We start from the raw sequence: 20,000 nt of genomic DNA, 5'->3' as shown, positions 1-20,000 counted from the left end.
CTTCGTGACCCATGATGTACTAAAGTTTGTTCACGACATATTAAAAAAAAAAATTGGGGTCTGAGGGGGTCTACAGAGGGAGTTTATGTGGGGTTCCCCCCCGCCCCCCAAAGAGGTCAGGTTCGATCTGTGACCTGCTACAGGTACCATGTAAACCTGTACTAACCTGTTCCATGGTCGGGTTGTCGGCGACTAAACCGTCTCCCCCACCAGGTTTTCTGGTGAGGAGGGTGTTTGGATATGGACACCCAGCAGGATTAAAAACAAAACCTGTCAAAGGGCGGAGGAGCTCTTTGTGAGCCAACGGCCATCCATATCTAGTGCCCAACTGTGTCTGCGGACGTCCTCCTGCAGTTGGGTTACTTCTTATTAGGAGGTTGGTGGCAGGATTTGCACTCCAGCCACCGTAAAACGCTTCATTCCGCAAAACGCAAAAACGCAAAAAAATCTGAAAACCCACTCCGTGGGAGTACCTCCTGTGCAGCTTCCCTTCGCAGGGCAGCTCACCGGATGATGGGATTGGGGCAAAGCCTTCGGGACCCCCAATCTTTGATAGGAGGGAAACCACGGGGTAACATCCCTGGGTCAGATTGCGGGAGAGTGTGTCGGAGTGGTGCTGAGGTGTCGTCCACCAGACGGCGGTCTCCTTGGGTTAACCTGAGGCGGTCCCTTCGGGTGGGTGCCTGGAATGTCCTATCCCTAAGAGAGGATGATCACCTGTCTCTGTTATCATCTGAGCTCAAGCGTTTGGACATCGGGATTGCAGCTCTCTCTGAGGTTCGGAGACCGGATTGCGGCGAGATAATGGTGGGTGGTTACACCTACTATTGGTCTGGTCGCTCTGATGGTTACCATACCCAAGGAGTTGCTGTAGCTGTGTCCAATAAGCTGACCCCAATGATAATTGAGGTAACACCGGTCAACGAGCGTATTATGAGATTAAGGATTCGTCACTCCTTAGGTGTCATTTCCCTGGTCTCTATTTATGCTCCGACTGAGGCGAGTGATCTCACCGTGAAGGACACATTCTACGCCACACTCGAGTCTGTGGTTGATCAGTGCCCCAGACGAGATACACTTCTAGTCTTGGGGGATTTCAATGCATCGACTGGAACTGATAGGGATGGTTATGAGGTGTGTGTTGGTCCCCATGGGTCAGGAACTATGAACCAGAATAGCACTAAGTTCCTTGACTTTGCAAGAAGTCATGGACTTAGGGTGGCTGGTTCATGGTTTCAGCGCCCGCAAGCTCATCGCTGGACTTGGTATTCCAACGCTGGCGGTGTGGCAAAGGAGATTGACCATGTCCTCATTGACGGTCGTTGGAGGATGATCCAGAACTGCAGGGTCTACCGGAGTGCTCAGTTCCTCAATACTGACCACAGGCTTGTTGTAGCAACTCTAAAGCTGCACCTTAAATCCTGGAGAATGGTACCATCCCAGCCTAGGCTGGATGTTGCCAAGCTCAGGGATGAGAGAGTAGCTGAGGAGTTTGCGAACAGGCTGAGTGGACACTTGGGGGGTCTGGGTGCTTTGGGGGTCCTGAAGAGTTGTGGAACACCTTCAAGACCACCGTCCTTGATGTTGCCGGTGGATGCCTTGGAGTTCACCGCAGGGCAAAGAAGAATTTTGTCTCTCAAGGGACACTGGATACCATTGACCAGAGTCGCAGGGCCAGGCTGAATGGCAGAGCTGAGCTGTTCAGGGAGCTGAGGCGTAAAACTGTACGTGCACTGAGGGTGGACAAGGAGGCCTATGTGCGAGGAATCTGTGAGGGGTAGAGCATCACCTGTGGACAGGTGATTCTCGTCCCGCTTACAGGGGAATTCGCGCATTACGTTCATCCAAGCCCATCCCTCGGAGCACTGCAGTTCGAGCAGAGAGTGGGAGGCTCTTGACAGAGGAGTCTGAAGTGAAGGCCCGCTGGGCCGGTTACTTCGAGCGGTTGTACCAGGCTGATCCCCCAGCTGTCGAGTTGGACGTCAAGGGTGTTACAATCCCTGTTGCTGACCCTCGAATCAACTGTGGTCCACCATCGCTTGTGGAAACACGGGCTGCGGTGAACCAGTTGAAACGGGGCAAAGCTCCAGGGATCTGTGGCATCCATGCCGAACTTCTCAAGGCTGGTGGAAATGCTGCACTCGTGTCGTTGCATGCAGTTTTGTGCTCTGCCTGGAACACAGGCATCATCCCAACTGACTGGAAGAGGGGCCTTGTTGTCCCTCTCTGGAAAGGGAAGGGTGATCGCCAAGACTGCAACAACTACCGAGGGGTGACGCTGCCCTCAGTGCCGGGCAAGGTCTTTGCTCGGATAATTCTTGATAGGGTTCGCCACCATCTGCTTGAGCACCAGCGTCCAGAGCAGTCAGGCTTTACACCAAAGAGGTCAACGATTGACCGTATCCTTGCACTTCATGTCCTCACCGAACGCAGACGAGAGTTTCGGCAGGGGCTGCTTGCAGCCTATGTTGATCTCTGTAAAGCGTTCGATTCAGTGAATCGGGATGTCCTCTGGAGGATTCTTGGTCTTCGTGGGGTGCCACCGAAACTGATCGATCTGATGTCTGAACTCTACTCTGGTACTGAGAGTGCTGTGAAGTGTGGTGGTACCGCCTCTGACTTATTCCCAGTTGTTACTGGAGTTCGTCAGGGATGTGTACTTGCCCCCACACTTTTCAGCACTTGTATGGACTGGATTTTTGGGAGGATGTCGGAGAGATCGAGTTGCGGTGCATCGTTTGGCAATGTAAAGATCTCGGACCTTGATTTTGCAGATGATGCAGTCATCTTTGCGGAGACTTTAGACATCCTCTTGGGGGCCCTCGAGGTGCTGAATGAGGAGTCGGAGCCGTTGGGATTACGGATTTCTTGGGTCAAAACAAAGATCCAGGCTTTCGGTGACATCTTGGATGCTGCTGTCCTGTCTGTGTCTGTTTGTGGTGAGGATGTTGAGGTCGTGGATAGATTCACTTACCTTGGCAGTGATATTCATGTCTCCGCAGGTTGTGAGCCGGAGGTCAATAGACGTCTGGGTCGGGCCTGGGGAGTCATGGATTCACTGGATCATGGGGTGTGGCGCTGCCGGTACCTGTGCGGGAGGACGAAAGTCCGAGTCTTCAGGTCCTTGGTACTTCCAGTCTTGCTCTATGGGTGCGAGACTTGGACTTTGACCAAGGATCTGAGACGGAGACTTAATTCCTTTGGTACCAGGTCTCTTCGGAGAATCCTTGGCTATCGCTGGTCGGATTTTGTGTCCAACGAGCGGTTGCTGAGAGAGACTCGGATGAGATTTGTTACCTGCATAGTCCGTGAGCGTCAGCTGCGGCTGTATGGACATGTGGCTCGTTTTCCTGACGCTGATCCTGCTCACCAGATTCTCTCAGCGAGGGAGTCTCATGAGTGGAGGAGGCCAGTGGGCCGACCACGTGCCTCATGGTTACAGCAGGTTGACCATCATCTCAAGGAGATGGGGATGGGCCTGGCATCTGCCTGGGGGATGGCCAGACGGAGGCCCCTGGAGTACCGGCGGAAAGTGGACGCAGCGACGCGCTGTTCTGGCACATGCTCCCATACCTGACCTGACCCAAAGAGGTATTTGCTTTCTTCTTAGAAACTACTTACACAATTCCAATGAAACTTGACAACAACCTTCATCACTCATAATGTACCAAAGTTTGTTCACGGCATTAAAAAAAAATCCATAGGTATTTACTTTCTTCTCTGTTAAGTAGTTTGTGGGTCATCCACGCCGACCATGGGTTCCCTGATTTTCTTATCCAGCTGCTACCAGGTGAGCACCCAGAGGTATTGCCCCTATTTTTATACGATGTTATATAGTATCCTTTTCCATGCCTGTTTGTCATCTTACCCATTTCATCTGTTTTATCCAAGCTTTGGTGATAGCCGAAAAGAAAGACTGTCAGTCAATGGATCCCGACAGGAAATAATGACTATATATTGTTGTGTTTGTGGGATAGATGGAGGAATTTCAAAGCAAAGTTAGGATTGTATGGAGTTGTTTGGTCCGTGGATGTGTCGGAGACATGTCAATGTAAATTAAGTGGGGAAACTGTGAGTTTTAGTGTTACTTGTCATCACACGGGGGGGGGGGGGGGTGGTGCTGTGTTAATTAAATAGGGATTAAGGCCAATTTCCCCCAGTATGTAATTGCCCCCGTGACCTTTTCCTATGTTTTTGCATTTCAAGACTCATGATAAAAAGGAATCACGTACTTAAAACAACAACAACAACCGAGCTGCGTGTCCAAGCAGGCAGAAAACCCCACCCCCAGGGGTGATGGCTGGCGAAACCATGCCCCCAGAGTGGATGATTAACGGATGTCACGTCAGAGAGCGGGTGGAAGGAAAGTGAGGTTCGGAGCGAGAGAAGGGAGAGGACAGTTGTGGAGGGATGCGATCGAGTAAGGGGGTCTTGCTGGCTGGCTATGTCTGGACACAACGAAATACAGCAACACAATTCTCGTGTCGTGCTATGAATTTGCCCTCGTGCTGGGCAAGACGCAAGTCATTGACTGCTCGGCTGAGCAGTGAAATGTGTACGTTTCTGAGGAGGGAAGAAGAGCATGCCTCATGGCCTTATCACAGGGCCTCAGAGATCGTCTCGTCGTATGGTCGAGCAGGAAGGTGGGCAATAGTTGTGAGCGACCCTCAAGTAAGAGAGGAACATTTGGCAGATTCGTTCATGAGAAGAAGCTGCACACCAGTTGGAAAGCCCTGGTGTTGAATACCGCCTCACAAATTACCTCACGTACATTTCCCACCCAGAGAGTGGCTTGGCGCCATTTTAGGTGCATCTTCCCACGCAGGACGACACGGCTTGACCCCAAATTTCAATAAAGACCATCTCTGGACAAAGCTTAGTGCCAGAATGAAGGGAGGATTTTCTTTTCTTTTATTTTTCCCCTTGTCTGTATTAAAGTCTGTGTGTAGATGCACCTCGACTTAAGGCTTTAAGTTGCCTCACGCTTTATGATTATACTTTGAAGTATTACCATTGTAAATATTTGATCTATTTTCATTAAACCCCCATGTTTGTTTTAAGTTGCTTGTGTTGTCTATTTGTCGTGGGTTCGAGATAAACCCCATTGTGCTTCCGTCCATCTGCTTTGTCCATGCCGCCCTTTTCTTTCCGCGCGTGCTATAATCTCCGAGAAACTCGTCTATTCGCCTCCAAGGAAAACCGCTCGGTGATCCGACCTGGTCGGTGTTAACCGCCCGTCCATGATAATTGGGTCGGGGTAATTAACCTAACCTAACAATGTATTTTCACACGAATATAGATGTTAGACACTTAAATGCTGCCTAAACCAAAGCTAAAGAAGAGTCCTTGAGTGAAAATGAGAGTTTCTATTATCATGTTAACATTGAACTTACAGTCAAAAGGATAAAGAGCAAGAGTTGCCTATCGTAAATGGCTGTATCAATATTTTTTTTACAAAATGTTCATCCTTAGACACAAGATAGGTTTGTGCATATCCCCGACAATAAAACCAACCTCTTTCTCCTCCTTCCTCTTGTCTCCCCTTTTGTCTATTTACCATTGACAAACCCCAGCAACCATAGTGTTCGGCAAGGCTACACAATCGAGTACATTCCTGGTGGATACCGGAGCAGAAAAAGCTGTGGATGGTACTCTGGGTGGTGCTACATGCCTGCATTCCTGCATTCTCACAAATATTGAATACGAGCCCTGGTGGAATGTTGATTTGTACGTGAGGTACAAAATCAATACCGTCACAATTTTCAACAGGAGTGACTTCAATGGCATTCGTCTCCGAAATCTTATTGTGTCCGCTTACAATTCGAAGTCCAAGAAAAATGGAATGGAGTGAGTGTGAAAACTTAGTCACTTGATATATTTGCATATGGCACGAAAAACCACTTTTGCAGTGAAATCATATGTTGTAGACAAATAGATTAAGTATTTCAGGATAAAATGATTCAAGCATATTGATGAGGAAATGGCCATATTACAGCAATGCATGCTCTGATTGAGAAAATATAAGTTTGTAACCTTATAGTTTTTAGGATTCCGAATCGACTGAGATATGTTCCAAGGCCCTACGGGGTCAAGGCCATGCCCTAATATCAAGGTCAAGCCCAAAAACTGATTTTTTTTAACATATTACAGCAATGCATGCATGCTTTGATAGAGAAGATCTAAGAATGTAAACTGATTATTTTAGGATGTCCAATCAATTGAAACATGTTCCAAAACCCTAAGAGGTCATGGTCACCCCCATAAGGTCAAGGTCAAATATCAGGTGTATCTCCACAATGCATACTCTGAGATTATCCAAGTACTGCAAGTGAACTGATGGTTTTTAGTGCAGCCAATCGATTTAAACATGTTCTGAGGCCCTTTAAGGTCAAGGTCATACCCTAAGGTCAAGGTCAATACATATTTATACAACTGATTATCTCCAGTCTCCACAAACACATTACCAAAAACCGATGAGTCCTTTTAGGGATCTTTAATTTTCGCAGTAATTCTTTTACGATAACACTAATACTAAAAAATAGGACAATTGGACCTGTATTTTATCTGGGCCCTGGCCTAAGGTTGTAACCCAAATTTGGTAGCATTCTGACTGGTGGGTCTGGAGGAGAAGATTTTTGAAGGAATTTATTAAGTCCACCATTTTGACCAACTTAAAGTCATGTGACCGGAACGAGATGCAGGTGTTTCAGCCGTATGAACAAAACCTGTATCATTCTTTGGCTTGTGCTTTCCTTGATGGTCAGTCTTCACATTGTGTAAAAAACAAAATCTGGGATAAAACATCAACAATTTTGCGGGCATCATCAGTACATTGACCTGTAACACGGTCTGCATCAGGACCAAACAGCACTTTCTCTCGAAGAAAATGGAGTACAGGACTATCAAAACCATCCAGCATGCCTTTGAACTTCCATTTGTCTCTATACTCAAGTCCTGTAGCTCATTTCGAAATGTACAAGATAATTTCACAACATCAATTTCGGCATTGGTATCCTGCTTTATGCCCTAATCAACAGCATCTCCAACAGATTGTGAAAGCATCACCTTTTCACTCTCATTGTGATGTGGAGGCTGCACAACCTCCATGTTGGGGTATGTGCTTTACTATAAGTTTTCACATATTTCTTCTGGTTATCTGATTTGTTGATTTTATTTTCACGCAAGATTACAACATGATCATTGCTTATATCAGTCATGCTCAGCACAGCCCCCTCCTCAGAGAGGGATGATTTGACACACGATTAGCTGAATGTCGGTTATACGCTGCCTGATTTCAAGATCAGTTTGGATCTCATTTTCCCCAGGAAGTGCATGGATCGCATCTTGCACCCAACTAGAATGACACCAACGTTCCTGTGCTGAAGCATCACCGGGGTCATTCAAACTAGAGAAACATGCTCCAATACTCCTAGTTCTTTCATCCCCTCTTCCTGTGCAGGCTGGAGTTCCTCAAGGTAGCGTTCTGGGCCCTGTTCTTTTTCTGGTTTTCATCAATGATCTCTCGGACTCTCTGGAAAATCCTCTATTTCTCTTTGCCGATGACTCAACCCTCTGCCGTACCATCTGTCATCCCTCAGCCCGGCAAGCAGCAGCTTCTTCGCTCACTGCAGATCTGGATAAAATCACAAACTGGTCCAACACGTGGAACATGTCTTTCAATCCAGACAAATCTCACACTCTCACTATGTCTCTTCGAAAGGACCGTTTACAAAACCCCCCCATCCACTTTCTCAACAATCCTCTGGAAGAAGTCTTTTCTTTCAAGCTTCTGGGTCTCACTATCTGCCATGACCTTTCCTGGGAAAGTCACATCTCCAACCTTGCCTCAAAAGCCAGTCGCCGACTGGGAATCCTCCGTCGTGCAAAGTCCTTCCTCGGCCCTCTTGAGCTCCTGACCACTTACAAAGCTTTTGTCCGTAGCCTGATGGAGTACTGCTCTCCCCTCTGGGCTGGTGCTCCTGCCTCCCACCTTTCTCGACTTCACGCTGTCGAAACCAGGGCTTTTAAGATCATTGGCATCTCCCGCAATGAAGCTGAGTCTTTGGGCCTCTCACTCAATCACCGCAGGTTGGTCGGTGGTCTTTCTGTCTTCTACCGACTCCTCTCCAGCCTTGCCCCCTGCTCTCTCTGCGATTTGTCCCAACCACATTTCCACAGGGCGCTCAAGGTCCGCCAACAACCCCCTTCTGGTAAAACTACCAAAATCACGAATCACTGCTCATCTTCACTCTTTCATTCCTCTTTTTTCCCGCCTTTGGAATAAACTTCCTCACTCTATTCTTTCCCATTCTTCCCTTCAGGCTTTCAAAACAGCTGTTCACCACCACCTCTTATCTTCCCCCATCCAAATCCTCGATCTTTTCTACCCCCGATAATCCACCCAAGCCCACTTCCTTCAATTCTCCTGCTTTCCTTCCTGAAAGTCCCTTTAATGTCCATCTTCCCCTCGCCATGTTCCCCGTCCCATCCCCATCCCTCTCCCTCCCACAGTTCACCTGTGTCTGTTCCCCAATGTTTTGTCCCTTCCACTCCCGCCCCTCTTGTCTCATGCCTCCTTGCTGTGAGTTGTGTGTTAGCTCTCATACGAGCCTCGACCAAGGTATACAAAAAATAAATAAATAAATAAATAAATAAATAAAAATACGGTCATTTGTTGTTCAAAGCATAATACAGTATCTAAAAATGTTTGTCCTCTATTGTCACTTTTCACCAAGTGAAGGTTTTCTTTACCCTTGTATGCACAAGGAGAAAATTACATATTTTTACCTTCGGTTTCACACCACAAACACACTGTGGATGACCACAATCATCAGAAACAGATGGCCAACCAAATTTAGGTGGAGCTGTCACCCTAGTAGGAGAACAAAGCCTTTTTTCTTCTCATTCAACTCACAATCTCTGTACCACTTGTTTCAACAACGTGCACGATACCTGACAAGGCTCAGTTCAGCGAGCCATAACCTTGCCACACGGTCAGCAAGAGGCTTGAGATGAGGTTCACCGAATGCAACAAGTTTCTCAGCATATTCCTTGATTGAGAGTATCTTATCAAGATTAGGATCAGGCACTGGGTGGTCAGAAGATTCTTCTTCTTTACATAAGACACATGTCAGTGAAATATATAATTATCAGACATTCTTCTTGATTTCTGTGGTTTCTTCTCAGATGAGACTCTGTGGACGATTACAGAGGATTAGAGATGTAGAATCCACCAGGTTCTCTGAATATTTGCAAAGAATTAAAAAAAAATACATATCAAATTGCAGTTCAGAAAGTAAAAAAAGATGTCAGTTTTTGGGTTTGACCTTGACCTTAGAGCAGAACCTTAACCCCATAGAGCATTGGAACATGTCTCAATCGATTTTGCATCCTAAAAACTATAAGTTTACATACTTAGGTTTTCGCAATCCAAGCATATGCATTGCTGTAGTTTGACCATTTCCACATTGATCTAGCTGTATAAAGATCAAGGTCATCAAGGGATCACCTAACCCCCTTAATGGGGTGGGAAAAAATTGTCACCTTCCATTTTTGTGTTTCTTACATCCTAAAGATGCGATATCCACCCCTAACTCAATTTGGGAATCATAATCATACAGGGGTGGGGGTAATAATGGGGACAATGGTCCACCTCACGAACAGCGATTATAACACCGTTGTCAATTTCATGAAAATTGTCATTCAAACTGTCTGCCAATACACTAGCCTTGACAAAGTTTAATTCCCATCCTACTATTGGTTTGAAATTTGGCACTAACTTTGACACCAATACAATTTTTCTTCCACACCCTTGGCACCAAAAATGTGTCTTTACGTATAATCATATATAATCTTTACTTTACGGATAATAATCAAAAATGGAACTCGCATGGGCACGGGCAACTTGCTAGTTCCTCCAATTAATACACATTAACTCTTGAAGGGCTAATCGAGTATAACCCTCTCGGTGTGGTCATCCTGATTCACTTTCTCCGTTAAAGGCGTTGAAATCCCTGCAGGTTGGTGGTATGTATGATCTGGTCCTTGAAGTGCTTCACTTGGTTAATATTGCGAATTGGAGGGGTTTAGTGATCAATCTGTGCTGGATCCCCACTCATGTGGGCATTGGTGGGAATGAGGCCTGTGATCTGGCAGCAAAGAAAGCCCTTAACATTGACAACGTCACCCAAATCACTCTGGGGCCCATCAGAAATGATTAGTTTAGTCAAGACCTGATTGTGAAAAATGGCAAGTTTAGTGGGACACCAGCACCAAGGGAAGATTCTGTCACAAGGTGCACTCGGATGTGATTCCTCCAGAGCTTCCCTGGCTTGCCCAGAGAGATCAGGCAGCTCTCTGTAGGGTGAGAATCCGACACTGTCGCTGAAATTCATACCTTCCTCGGAATAGGATGTCACTCTATGGGACACTGTGATCATTGCAAGAAGCCTGAAGATTTGATCCATATATTTTTAAAGTGCCTGCTTTACAAGGGATCCAGATGATGGCTTTTCCAGAATATTAGAGAGATGGGGATCAGTGTCAGATCTACCGGGAATCATTAATATGTTGAACTAGAAGCACCCCCAAATATGTAAAGCAGTACTAAGATTCCTAAAAGAGAGAGGGAAATCCTTGTAAAATTTTTGAGAAACCTCATGGCTCCTTGGGTCTAATGGCTCCTTAGTCTTGAAATGAGAGAGCTGTGTCCATGGTGTCTTCCACTGGCATTCTCTTCTTCCTCCTTATCCGCCGCTCTGTGGAGATTCCCATTTGTTTGCAAAAAATCCCACGGCCTTGATTTTCGCCTCCTTTACGATGTTATCCAGCTCATTTTGGAAAAATAAAACAATAGCCCCCAACTTGGCAGCAAAGACATCTAGCCCTTGCCCAGGCGTTTGGAGAATGTTTTGTGTGTCATTAATCTCAATTAGCACCAGCTTTGAAAAGAATAGGTATATGGTGAAAATGTAGGTCATCATGCTATTCAATAAAATAGCTGCATCTGACTGTGCATCCTGCATCGCAGCAGCTCCAGGGCTTCAGATATTTCATACAGGTGGAAACATACAGCATCAATTGCATCGTACTTGGAGCTCATCGAGTCTCACGAAGTCGCTTCACTGTTTGAAAATATCAAAACACTTGTAAATTATATTTCGATGTGGGAGTCTGGGACCCATGTGGATGTATGGTTGGAACAGATAATGAGTGTAAACAAGCACATCTATAGTTTACCACCATCAACGTCACTGACGGCTTGGCCTCCCCAGCACGGGAATGAGTCAATAAGATTCAGAGGTGGCAGAGCTTCCTTTTGGAGTTAGTTTCCTGGCATTCCCCGCACTCCACTTTGCCTACCCATCTCTCTGGCACAAGGCTGGCTGAAAGCATTGGACAGTGGACGGAGGACGGGGCCATTTGCCCAGTTCAACCCCTCCCTGCACTCCCACCAATGATGTCCAGGGGTGTGTTCCATTACCATTCAGCTTGTAGAGTGCTCATCAAGTGGCTTAAGCACTCAAATGAAACGATTGATAAGAAGAATGGCTGGCTTGGCAAGTGATAGCAAGCTGATTGGCAATGGAACACACCCCTGGTGTTTTCACCGAGTCTGTAATGCACAGGGAAAAAAGGTCCTCAGAAGTGTAGCTAGATCAGAGATGCAACAATTTTTACACACCCAAAAAGTTCCCCTCGGGGTGGTTGCCCCATGCATCCCACCCCAAACCCCACACACTCTCGCTATCGCTCTGCCAGTGCCCTCACCTTAAAGTGTCTGTCCCATGAGTTCACACAGGAAGAACAGATCACGTGATGTCCTTAACCGAGATAATCACTCTATCACAAAACCACACCACCTTCTTATGGCATACAAAAAGAGGACAACTTACCCTAAATATGAAGTCCTTGATACAGGTGAAAATAATTATCTATCCTATGCGGGCACACAGACCATACATTTTACCATACACAGACCATATGTACACAGAGCACACAGACTAAGGACATACATTTTAAAAACTACCCATACCCAACAAAAAAATGTATGTAATTATTCATAATAAGCAACAACACTGTTTCCTGTGCATGGTTTTGTGAGCATTCCATACCATGATATAATGTATATCGGGAAGTGTACCATAAATGTCCAAGTTGACTTTAAAAAAAAAAAAAATGAATTCATAGTATGGAACTATTTTACAAATCATTGCATTTGTATCCTTGTTTTTTTCTGATCCCAACTAATTGTGCTGCTTCTCTTTTATTTGTTATTTTGACATCCAGGTGTGCTTCTGACGAAATCATCTTTCCTAATGCAACAACAACTGCGGATTGCAGCGGCATGCCACCAAAGCGATTTGTCAAATTGAAAATGCGATATCGTTATGAGTATTTAAGCATATGTGAAGTACAGATAACATTTCTGTAATTGTACACACTTTGAAAATCACCATCATAATCACAAACATGCCAAGCACTTCCCTTTCTAACCATCCAGTCCCAGCTCAACAGAGTCCATAATGAGTAATGCACATTGATTAATCAAAGGTAGTATGAAATTGCATTTAAAAAACAGGTTTTTAAACGATTGTTTGGAGATATAAATGTTCTGCAAGAACAACTCCATTCCTACCCTCATACACTGTTTTACTCTATTACCTGCCTGTCTTCTGCATTTTCCATTGGTGACATTGTGATTCTTCAGATACTTTACATCTGCTAAGTAATCTGTAGTTTGCCTTTCTGTAATCCAACTGTTGTATTAATGTCAAGCCATACTCGAACCTTCCCTTCTTCAGTTAACCCTCACATATTAAGTTATACTCCTCATCGCTAATTCACGTAACCCCTCTCTGCCCCCGTCCCCACACCATACTACACCACAACTACCACCTTTCACCCTTTCAATTCCCTTTCTAATATTTTTTCGAAATGGGAGAAAATCTTCCTGTTTATGCAGACGCCCATTCCCCTCCTTCCCCCCCCCCCCCACCCACCATGAGCAATTTGAGACATAATGGAATACTTTATTGTGACAAAAACGTCCACAATAACTGTACATCAGCATCCTGCAAGTGAGAATTGCTTGTTATGTATTGGCTCCTGCAATCAGAAAGAAGACTGTATTTGATCTTGCTTGCATCATATCCACATCATCGATGTATTTTGCTTATTTGATATAATCTACTCATTTATTAAACTTGCCTAATTTAACACACTTAACATCGACATCCTGTTTAATTTGGTGTCCAAGTTGATTTGTCTTTATGGTTGTACATTCCAATGAAAGAGGATCAGATTACAAACTGTTGAGCTTGTGCTTTACAAGCAAGGCATTGAATCACTGAGTAAACTGTCCTTTCAGATGAGCATTAATCTGGTTATTCCATCAACTAGCACCCATTTGTGGAGGTTAACAACCTCACAGTGCCTTTAGAAATTAGAGTAAGATTAGACCATTGTGTTCCATTACTCGGGAGATCTTAAAATTCCTGCCCACACTAATTCTGGGAAGGCAACGGCAAACCTTGCAGTATATTTCTTGCTGTGAGACTGCTTTGGCAGTTCCTATTCGGTTAGCAAGAGGACGGTGCATTATTTGTTGTAGCCATGGCACCAACGTGAAGACCTAGTCTTGCAAAATGCATCAGGGAATTGTTCACATCCAAGTGAATGCAGATGTGGCACTCAGCTTTAAATCGTCTGACATGAACAGTGTGCTTCCCAAACATGATGCTCCTTGCTGACATCCTTCAGAATGGCAGTTTATTACTCTGATTTGCCAGAAATCAAGCCTTCACTAGAACAGCACTTGGTATAGTGCATCGCCTCGCTTCGCACGCTCATTCTGAATAAAAATACTGAACACGCTGAACTGAATGTTAAAAAATACTGAACGTTAACTGAACACACTAATATTATCGCCCATATACCTGTATCATCCACGCACTTCATTATGTCACTTAGATTGCCATTATCCACAGCTTTATTGATTAATTATCAGGATATTTTACAACTACTTTTGTGCACATGCAGGCTAAATTGCATCAATGAAGATGAACATGAAAAAACATTCAAACTATATTCCATTTATTTTTTGGGGGGGGAGTTTTGGGATTTTGGAGTTTTTATTTCCTCTTGAGAAAGGTCAGTGGATGTACAGTTGCTCCGTGTTGCTGAATGAAACGTCAAGTGATCATTTGCTCAATTAAAGGTTTAGAGAACTTAAAATGAATTCAAGTGATGATATATACATATATATATATATATATATATATATATATATATATATATATATATATATATATATATATATACATATAAATATATGTGTGTGTGCAAGTTGTTGTTGTTGGCTATCTTCACATGTGAGTGGGTTTGAGGAAATGGAACGGAGACCCACCAGGTTTCAAAGTATCCACTTCCATGTGTGTGCATGCATATACAGTAGCCTGCAAAAGTAGTAAATGTTATTCCGTTGCCCAGTCAAAGTCTTGACTTGAACCCAATTTAACATTTATGAATAAACTTGAAGATTGCAGTCCATCGATGATCCCCATCAAACTTTGCATAAGTAGAACAATTTTCACGTGAAAAATGGATAAAGATTTCACCATCTCGCTGTGCAAAGCTGGTAGAAACTACCCAAAAAGACTCAGAGCAGTCATTGCTGCAAAAGGTGTTTCCACCAAGTACTGACCTAAATGTTTTTCAGTTTTTGTCTCATCAGACCACAGAGGATGAATACTTTTACAACCAGTGAATTTTGATTTGTACATGTTTTTTGCAGGTATTCCTGACATGTAACCTCCTTCAACTGTAACAGTGTTTAGTTTGATCTCTTCAGTCATGAATAAAAAAGTTCATTTGTAAAAATGATTTTATATAATTTGTAATTCACCTAAATGTGCCATTATTGGTAGAGTGAATACTTTTGCAGGCGTGCGTGTGTGCGCTGCTGTTGGCTGCCGACGGGGTTGCGAGACCATTGTAATGCCCCTGGCTGTCTCTCTGTGTATGTGTGTCCATGTCGATATATTTTTCCTTAAAAACAAATTTTTCTCTGTAACCGCTTGCCAATCGATGCGAAACTTAAGCAGAGGAGGGAATCCCTATGGAGAATATTTTATTGATAACTCTGACATCATAGGTCACATGGTATGGCAGTCATATTGGATTGAAGGAAAAAATTTGGACATCTTTTCTGAAACCACTCAACAAAATAATTTGAAACTTGGCAATGTCATAAACTCCCATGGTGTATTGTATATAGGGTGATAATGAAGACATCATAAAGTATTCCAGCAATAATTGGTTGAATCAAAATCCTTATTGGAAAAATCTGAAACTTTATTTATCTGATCTATGACACAATGTGAGTGAAGAATTCAATTTATGACCTCGTTGGTCATGTGGTCTGGTGGCCATATTGGATTGAAAAAAAAAACCTTAAAAAAAATCTCCTATAGAACCACTTAACAAATTAATGCGAAACTTCCTCTATATGATTGACTGGCCATGGCGAAATAGTTTCAATTTTTTTTAATATTCACCTTCATTGATGAAATTTAGCCTTAAATGTGCACAAAAGTGGTTTTAAATATTCTGGTGATCAATAATCAACAAAGCTATGGATAATGGAAATGTATGTGGCATAATAAGGTGCATGGATTATACAGGTACATGGGGGATAATAGTAGTGGGTCAGAATACTTGCGTGCTCAGTTAACAATGGTATTTTTGTTCAGGATGAGCACACGAGGCGAAACATATGCGCCCTGTGGAGTGCTATTCAAGTTGAAATGTTGCACCTAGAGCAATGGTGCAATTTCATTTCTTTTGTTGATTCATCATCTTCCAGAACACACAATAAGATGCAGGTGTAGTCTCAAGTTTTAAATTCATTATGCCTACATTTTTTTCTTCATATCCTCTGTGTTTGAAATGAACTAAACTGAGGATTGCAGCGGGCATTGAACTTCACCAAGATTTTTAAACATGATCCTCCAAAACAGAAGAATTCGCAAGAAAGTTTGACATTCAGGAAGAAAGAACTCAAGATGCCTCTCCCACATCATGGATAGTTGAGAATCCATATAAAAGTTGAAGTGGGAGTGGGGGAGGGATGTTGAGTGATTGGTGTTCAGTTCATTATGCACGAGTCTTCCTTTTAAACCTGTTCATGAATCCTAAGACCACATCCTTCACCTCCAGTTGTCAACTGTCCAAATAGTCTTTGCCTTGCATGACAGTAGCTCGTTTCTTATTTTAAAAAATAATGTTTATCAAAGATGAGTCATTTAAACAATGCTACAAACATTATCTTTTTTAACTCAGATTCTTGGCAGAAAGTGATTCTTGTGGGATGCTTCATTAAAATGTAGTTTGGACTGTTGTTTCTTGTTGGTCAGGCTAAAAGTATATTTTCACTGTGTCTGTCATCAAATGTTTTTGGCTGCAGCTATCTCAGCAGTAATTGTAGCAGTAATGTTCACAGCATAGTCAACACCACTCTTTACAGCCTCTCTTAATCTGCCATAAAACACTGTTTTAATGAACTACAATTAAAATTATTTATTGGAGCTATGAGAAGTGTTCATAAAGTTATATGAACAAGATACAACACTCCATAATCCAAGACATACCAATGTTATTATTCTTTTAAAGACTGCCATAGTGTGTGTATGTTTTTAGACTCTCTGTTCAGAGGTTACCATTCTTTAATAAGGACTCGCCATTATTGTTGGGAATATTTGGTTTTAGCCAACAATGTGGAGCTTTAACAGTGCCCTGACTGCTTGAAAGAGGTCACTGATGACACTCAGAAGAGTGGTGCCAGCTCATTAGCAGTTCACTGTTTGATTGGGATCACATTCTAGTGGCTTTTAGGTGGTTGGAAGGGGTTGTTAAGGTGAAGGGATGGGGTTAAGCAGAGGGGGGAGAGATAACAATCTAACCCCGAAGACCAAAGTTTGACGTGAGGAAAAGGATGTTTAAAAAAAAATAAAAAAGATGAATGTCATTGTTTACGGAGATGCTGAAGAATTTTCAGCTTTTGTGAGTGATCTAAATTCATGCCTTGCTGGCAGGAACAGAATTGAGTTGAAATGGACATGGAAGGAGAACTTCTTCAGTTTTGGATTCAATGGCATCTTCACAACCACACGGCTAAGCCACACCCCAAACTATCACATGGTGACATTGAATGACATGAGGCCCCTGATACTCTCCACATTCCTACTAGTTTATTTCAGAAATATTACAACGATTTTGAAGAGTCATGGATACTTGTCATCCAATCTACCAAGCAGGTCACGCAGTCCTTTGTAACCAATGCTGATTATTTTCTCATCATGTTCTGGATTCCCCTGATAACAGAAAGTGCTCGACATCACTCAATACATTACATAGCTCACATAACTCCATGGAATGACATCCTGTTATATGTATATAGAGGTTTATTGTGCAATGTCTGGATCTCAATCTACCTATATTCCCCTGACCTCTTCAAGAAAGTTTGTCAAAGCTTACAAGAGTTCAAACAGCTATTAGATTTATTCCAGAACAAAATATTTCCTTCAAAACAATTATCCCACTGAACCTGCCACTTCTCCTAAACTAATTTATTAATAAAGCAATGGAACTTTGAGGGGCCCAATGGAAATTTTTGCCCCCTCTGGTCCTACCTAAGCAGGGATCCATGTCAGGTGAATAATTGCACCAATCTGACTGGCAATGTGAAAAAGATGCAAAACCTGAATGATTAGATCATATCTGCATGTAGCCTGTTGTGATTCCAAGGGCTCCAGAGCTACAATTAGTCAGGAAAAGACAACTGCACTGAAAGGGTTGAAATTCAATATTCATTCTAGTCCTATGACAATTGCAACCATTTCTGCTGAAAATACAAATAAATATCATTGTTTGTGTTCTCCTTGATGTCAGATCTTTGGAGTCATCCGTGTAAACATGCAAGGATTGACTCCAAACCATTTGGATATACAGTATTCCAATGCCTGGTTTCATGTCGCCACCGCACTCCCTCTGTCAATTACTTTAACCAGGTCTAGATTAATATGGGGGAAGATCTAAAGTTCAAGCTAGGAGACTGTGTTCCCACTACAGTTGAGGTATTTACCAGGACATCATTGAAATTCATACTTTTACTAGTCCACGTATGAGCCAGCTCAAAAGGTGGTAATTGCACCATGCACGCAAAGCGAAAAGCGGGGTTAAGCAATTGGTTCACTTTGTCTCCGTCTGTCTACAAACGTCAGTTTATGATCAAGGAACGACTTCATTTCAATTGAATGTTAGATTTCGAACACAAATTGGAACATGAATCGGAAAACGAACCTGAAGTTTAGCAGCACCTTGGCTCTGAATTCATCCTGATCACGCATGCGCATCGAGAAGTGAGGTAATTTTATTTACTCTGTCTGCCTGTCTGGCAGTCAAACAAAATTGAATTCATTCAAAACTGGAAACTTACTGTTTTTAATGACGTCATAAAGGACACAAATAACTAATGTAACGTGCCCATAAAGGTGGTGTAAAAGAGGCTGCATCAACAGCAGTAAACTTCTGGATTTTTTTTTATATAAAAACCTTTTAAAATCTTTTTTATTTTTTTCTTATTTTATTTTATTTTATCATCACGACCAATCAAATTTGCCATTCGCAGACCCTGCTCTTGTTTCTCAAGACAGCAGAGGGAAAGCTGTTCTACGAACTCTCCAGTTTTGAATTTTTCTGGCTCGGTTCATATTCTCAAAAATTTACAAACAAGTCTTTCCCTGGGTGGTTATCACCGGCAGAGCTCACCTTTTCCCCAACACTTGAATTCATTAGCCTCCAATCACAGTAATAGAGGCATCTCCCAGCTTCCACCTGAAGAGGTAAAACAGCTTTTTAAAAGCCCTGGACATATACAGAGTGCTTCAAATTCTAGTCTTGAGCCTCGCTCGTTCCCAAAAGGAGAGGGGCTACCGTAATTGGTCTGTGTGCCAATGCCTGTGTGAGTCCGCATGCAGTTCTGCTTTAATATAGATCATTCATTTTCAGACCTAGTTCCCATCGTGTGCTGCCTTTTTTGGCTGCTGGTTGCATCATTGGTTTAGGGAGCAGCTATGCCTCTGATGCAGTGCTCCGATTACCGGTATACTGGTGCTCATTTCGCCCACCTCGGAAGGATGACAAGCTGAGTCAACCCCCTGGTGTTAATTCAGTGGCCAACGGGGCTCAAAGCCACCACCCTAACCACTCAGCCAACACCAGGTTTTCAGACCTAGTGCAATCAATAGAACTCGGCAAGGCTCTGCATTGTTAAATGCTCTGTCTGGTTCCCATTTGCTTTTGACATATCAATAAAAACTTGAATGTCATGGCGTAGGTGTGAGCGAATAACAATTCTGTATACCGTAAGAAAACTTACCTTGAAGCATTACCCATTATGCTTCAAATTAAATGATACCTTTTGTACGTTTTGGAATAGGTTATGTAATATAAGATTCCCAAGTTAATTGGTTCACGAGCGCCAGCCAGTGACCACTATATTCGTTATGTATATCTGTTGGGTAGTCGAAAAAATTTTTTTTTGAGATTTTCTACCCTTATCAGTATTTCCGTCGATATGTTGGGTAGTTGATGTCGTCGAAAAAAAAAAAATTTGAGATTTTTTTTTTCTACCCTTATTATCAGTATTTCCGTCGATATGTTTGTCTGTCTGTCTGTTGGCTGCTCTTAGAGCACCCTTATTCTGGACATTTCCATCTGTCTGTCTGTCCGCAAAACTTTGGTCAAGCCGAGGGGCTAAACCACTCAACCGATTCAAATTAAATTTGGTAGATAAGACCAATATTTCTGGTAATCATGTGCTTTCGAATATGGGACCCCGGGCCCAAGCAACGGCATAGTAACGGCCCTTTAAAGTGGTCAAACAATCGAAAAAAATCAAAAAAAAAATTCGAAAAATCGAAGCTTGGAGTTCTGTGCGC

At 43.2% G+C, this 20,000-nt stretch overlaps 1 protein-coding gene across 2 annotated transcripts in view; it reads left to right on the top strand.

Moving 5' to 3' along the window:
* LOC147030598 (uncharacterized) overlaps nucleotides 1-13,931 on the top strand; it is a 46,184-nt gene extending 32,253 nt beyond the window's left edge. Inside the window, exons 5-6 of one of the 2 annotated variants that reach the window (XM_085874834.1) lie at nucleotides 5,574-5,736; nucleotides 12,289-13,931. In XM_085874834.1, coding sequence (XP_085730960.1) covers nucleotides 5,574-5,736; nucleotides 12,289-12,433 — 308 coding nt within the window. In that variant the 3' untranslated portion in view covers nucleotides 12,434-13,931. Of the gene's footprint in view, nucleotides 1-5,573; nucleotides 5,848-12,288 lie in introns of both variants that reach the window. The other variant, XM_085874833.1, reaches the window with a different exon arrangement.
* Nucleotides 13,932-20,000: the final 6,069 nt, after the last annotated feature.

Source organism: Eptatretus burgeri, chromosome 3 (assembly GCF_056783735.1).
Source record: "Eptatretus burgeri isolate ZD-2024b chromosome 3, Ebu_testis_v1, whole genome shotgun sequence".
Classification (NCBI taxonomy): Eukaryota; Metazoa; Chordata; class Myxini; order Myxiniformes; family Myxinidae; genus Eptatretus; species Eptatretus burgeri.
This window is presented reverse-complemented; position numbering and strand designations above follow the sequence as displayed.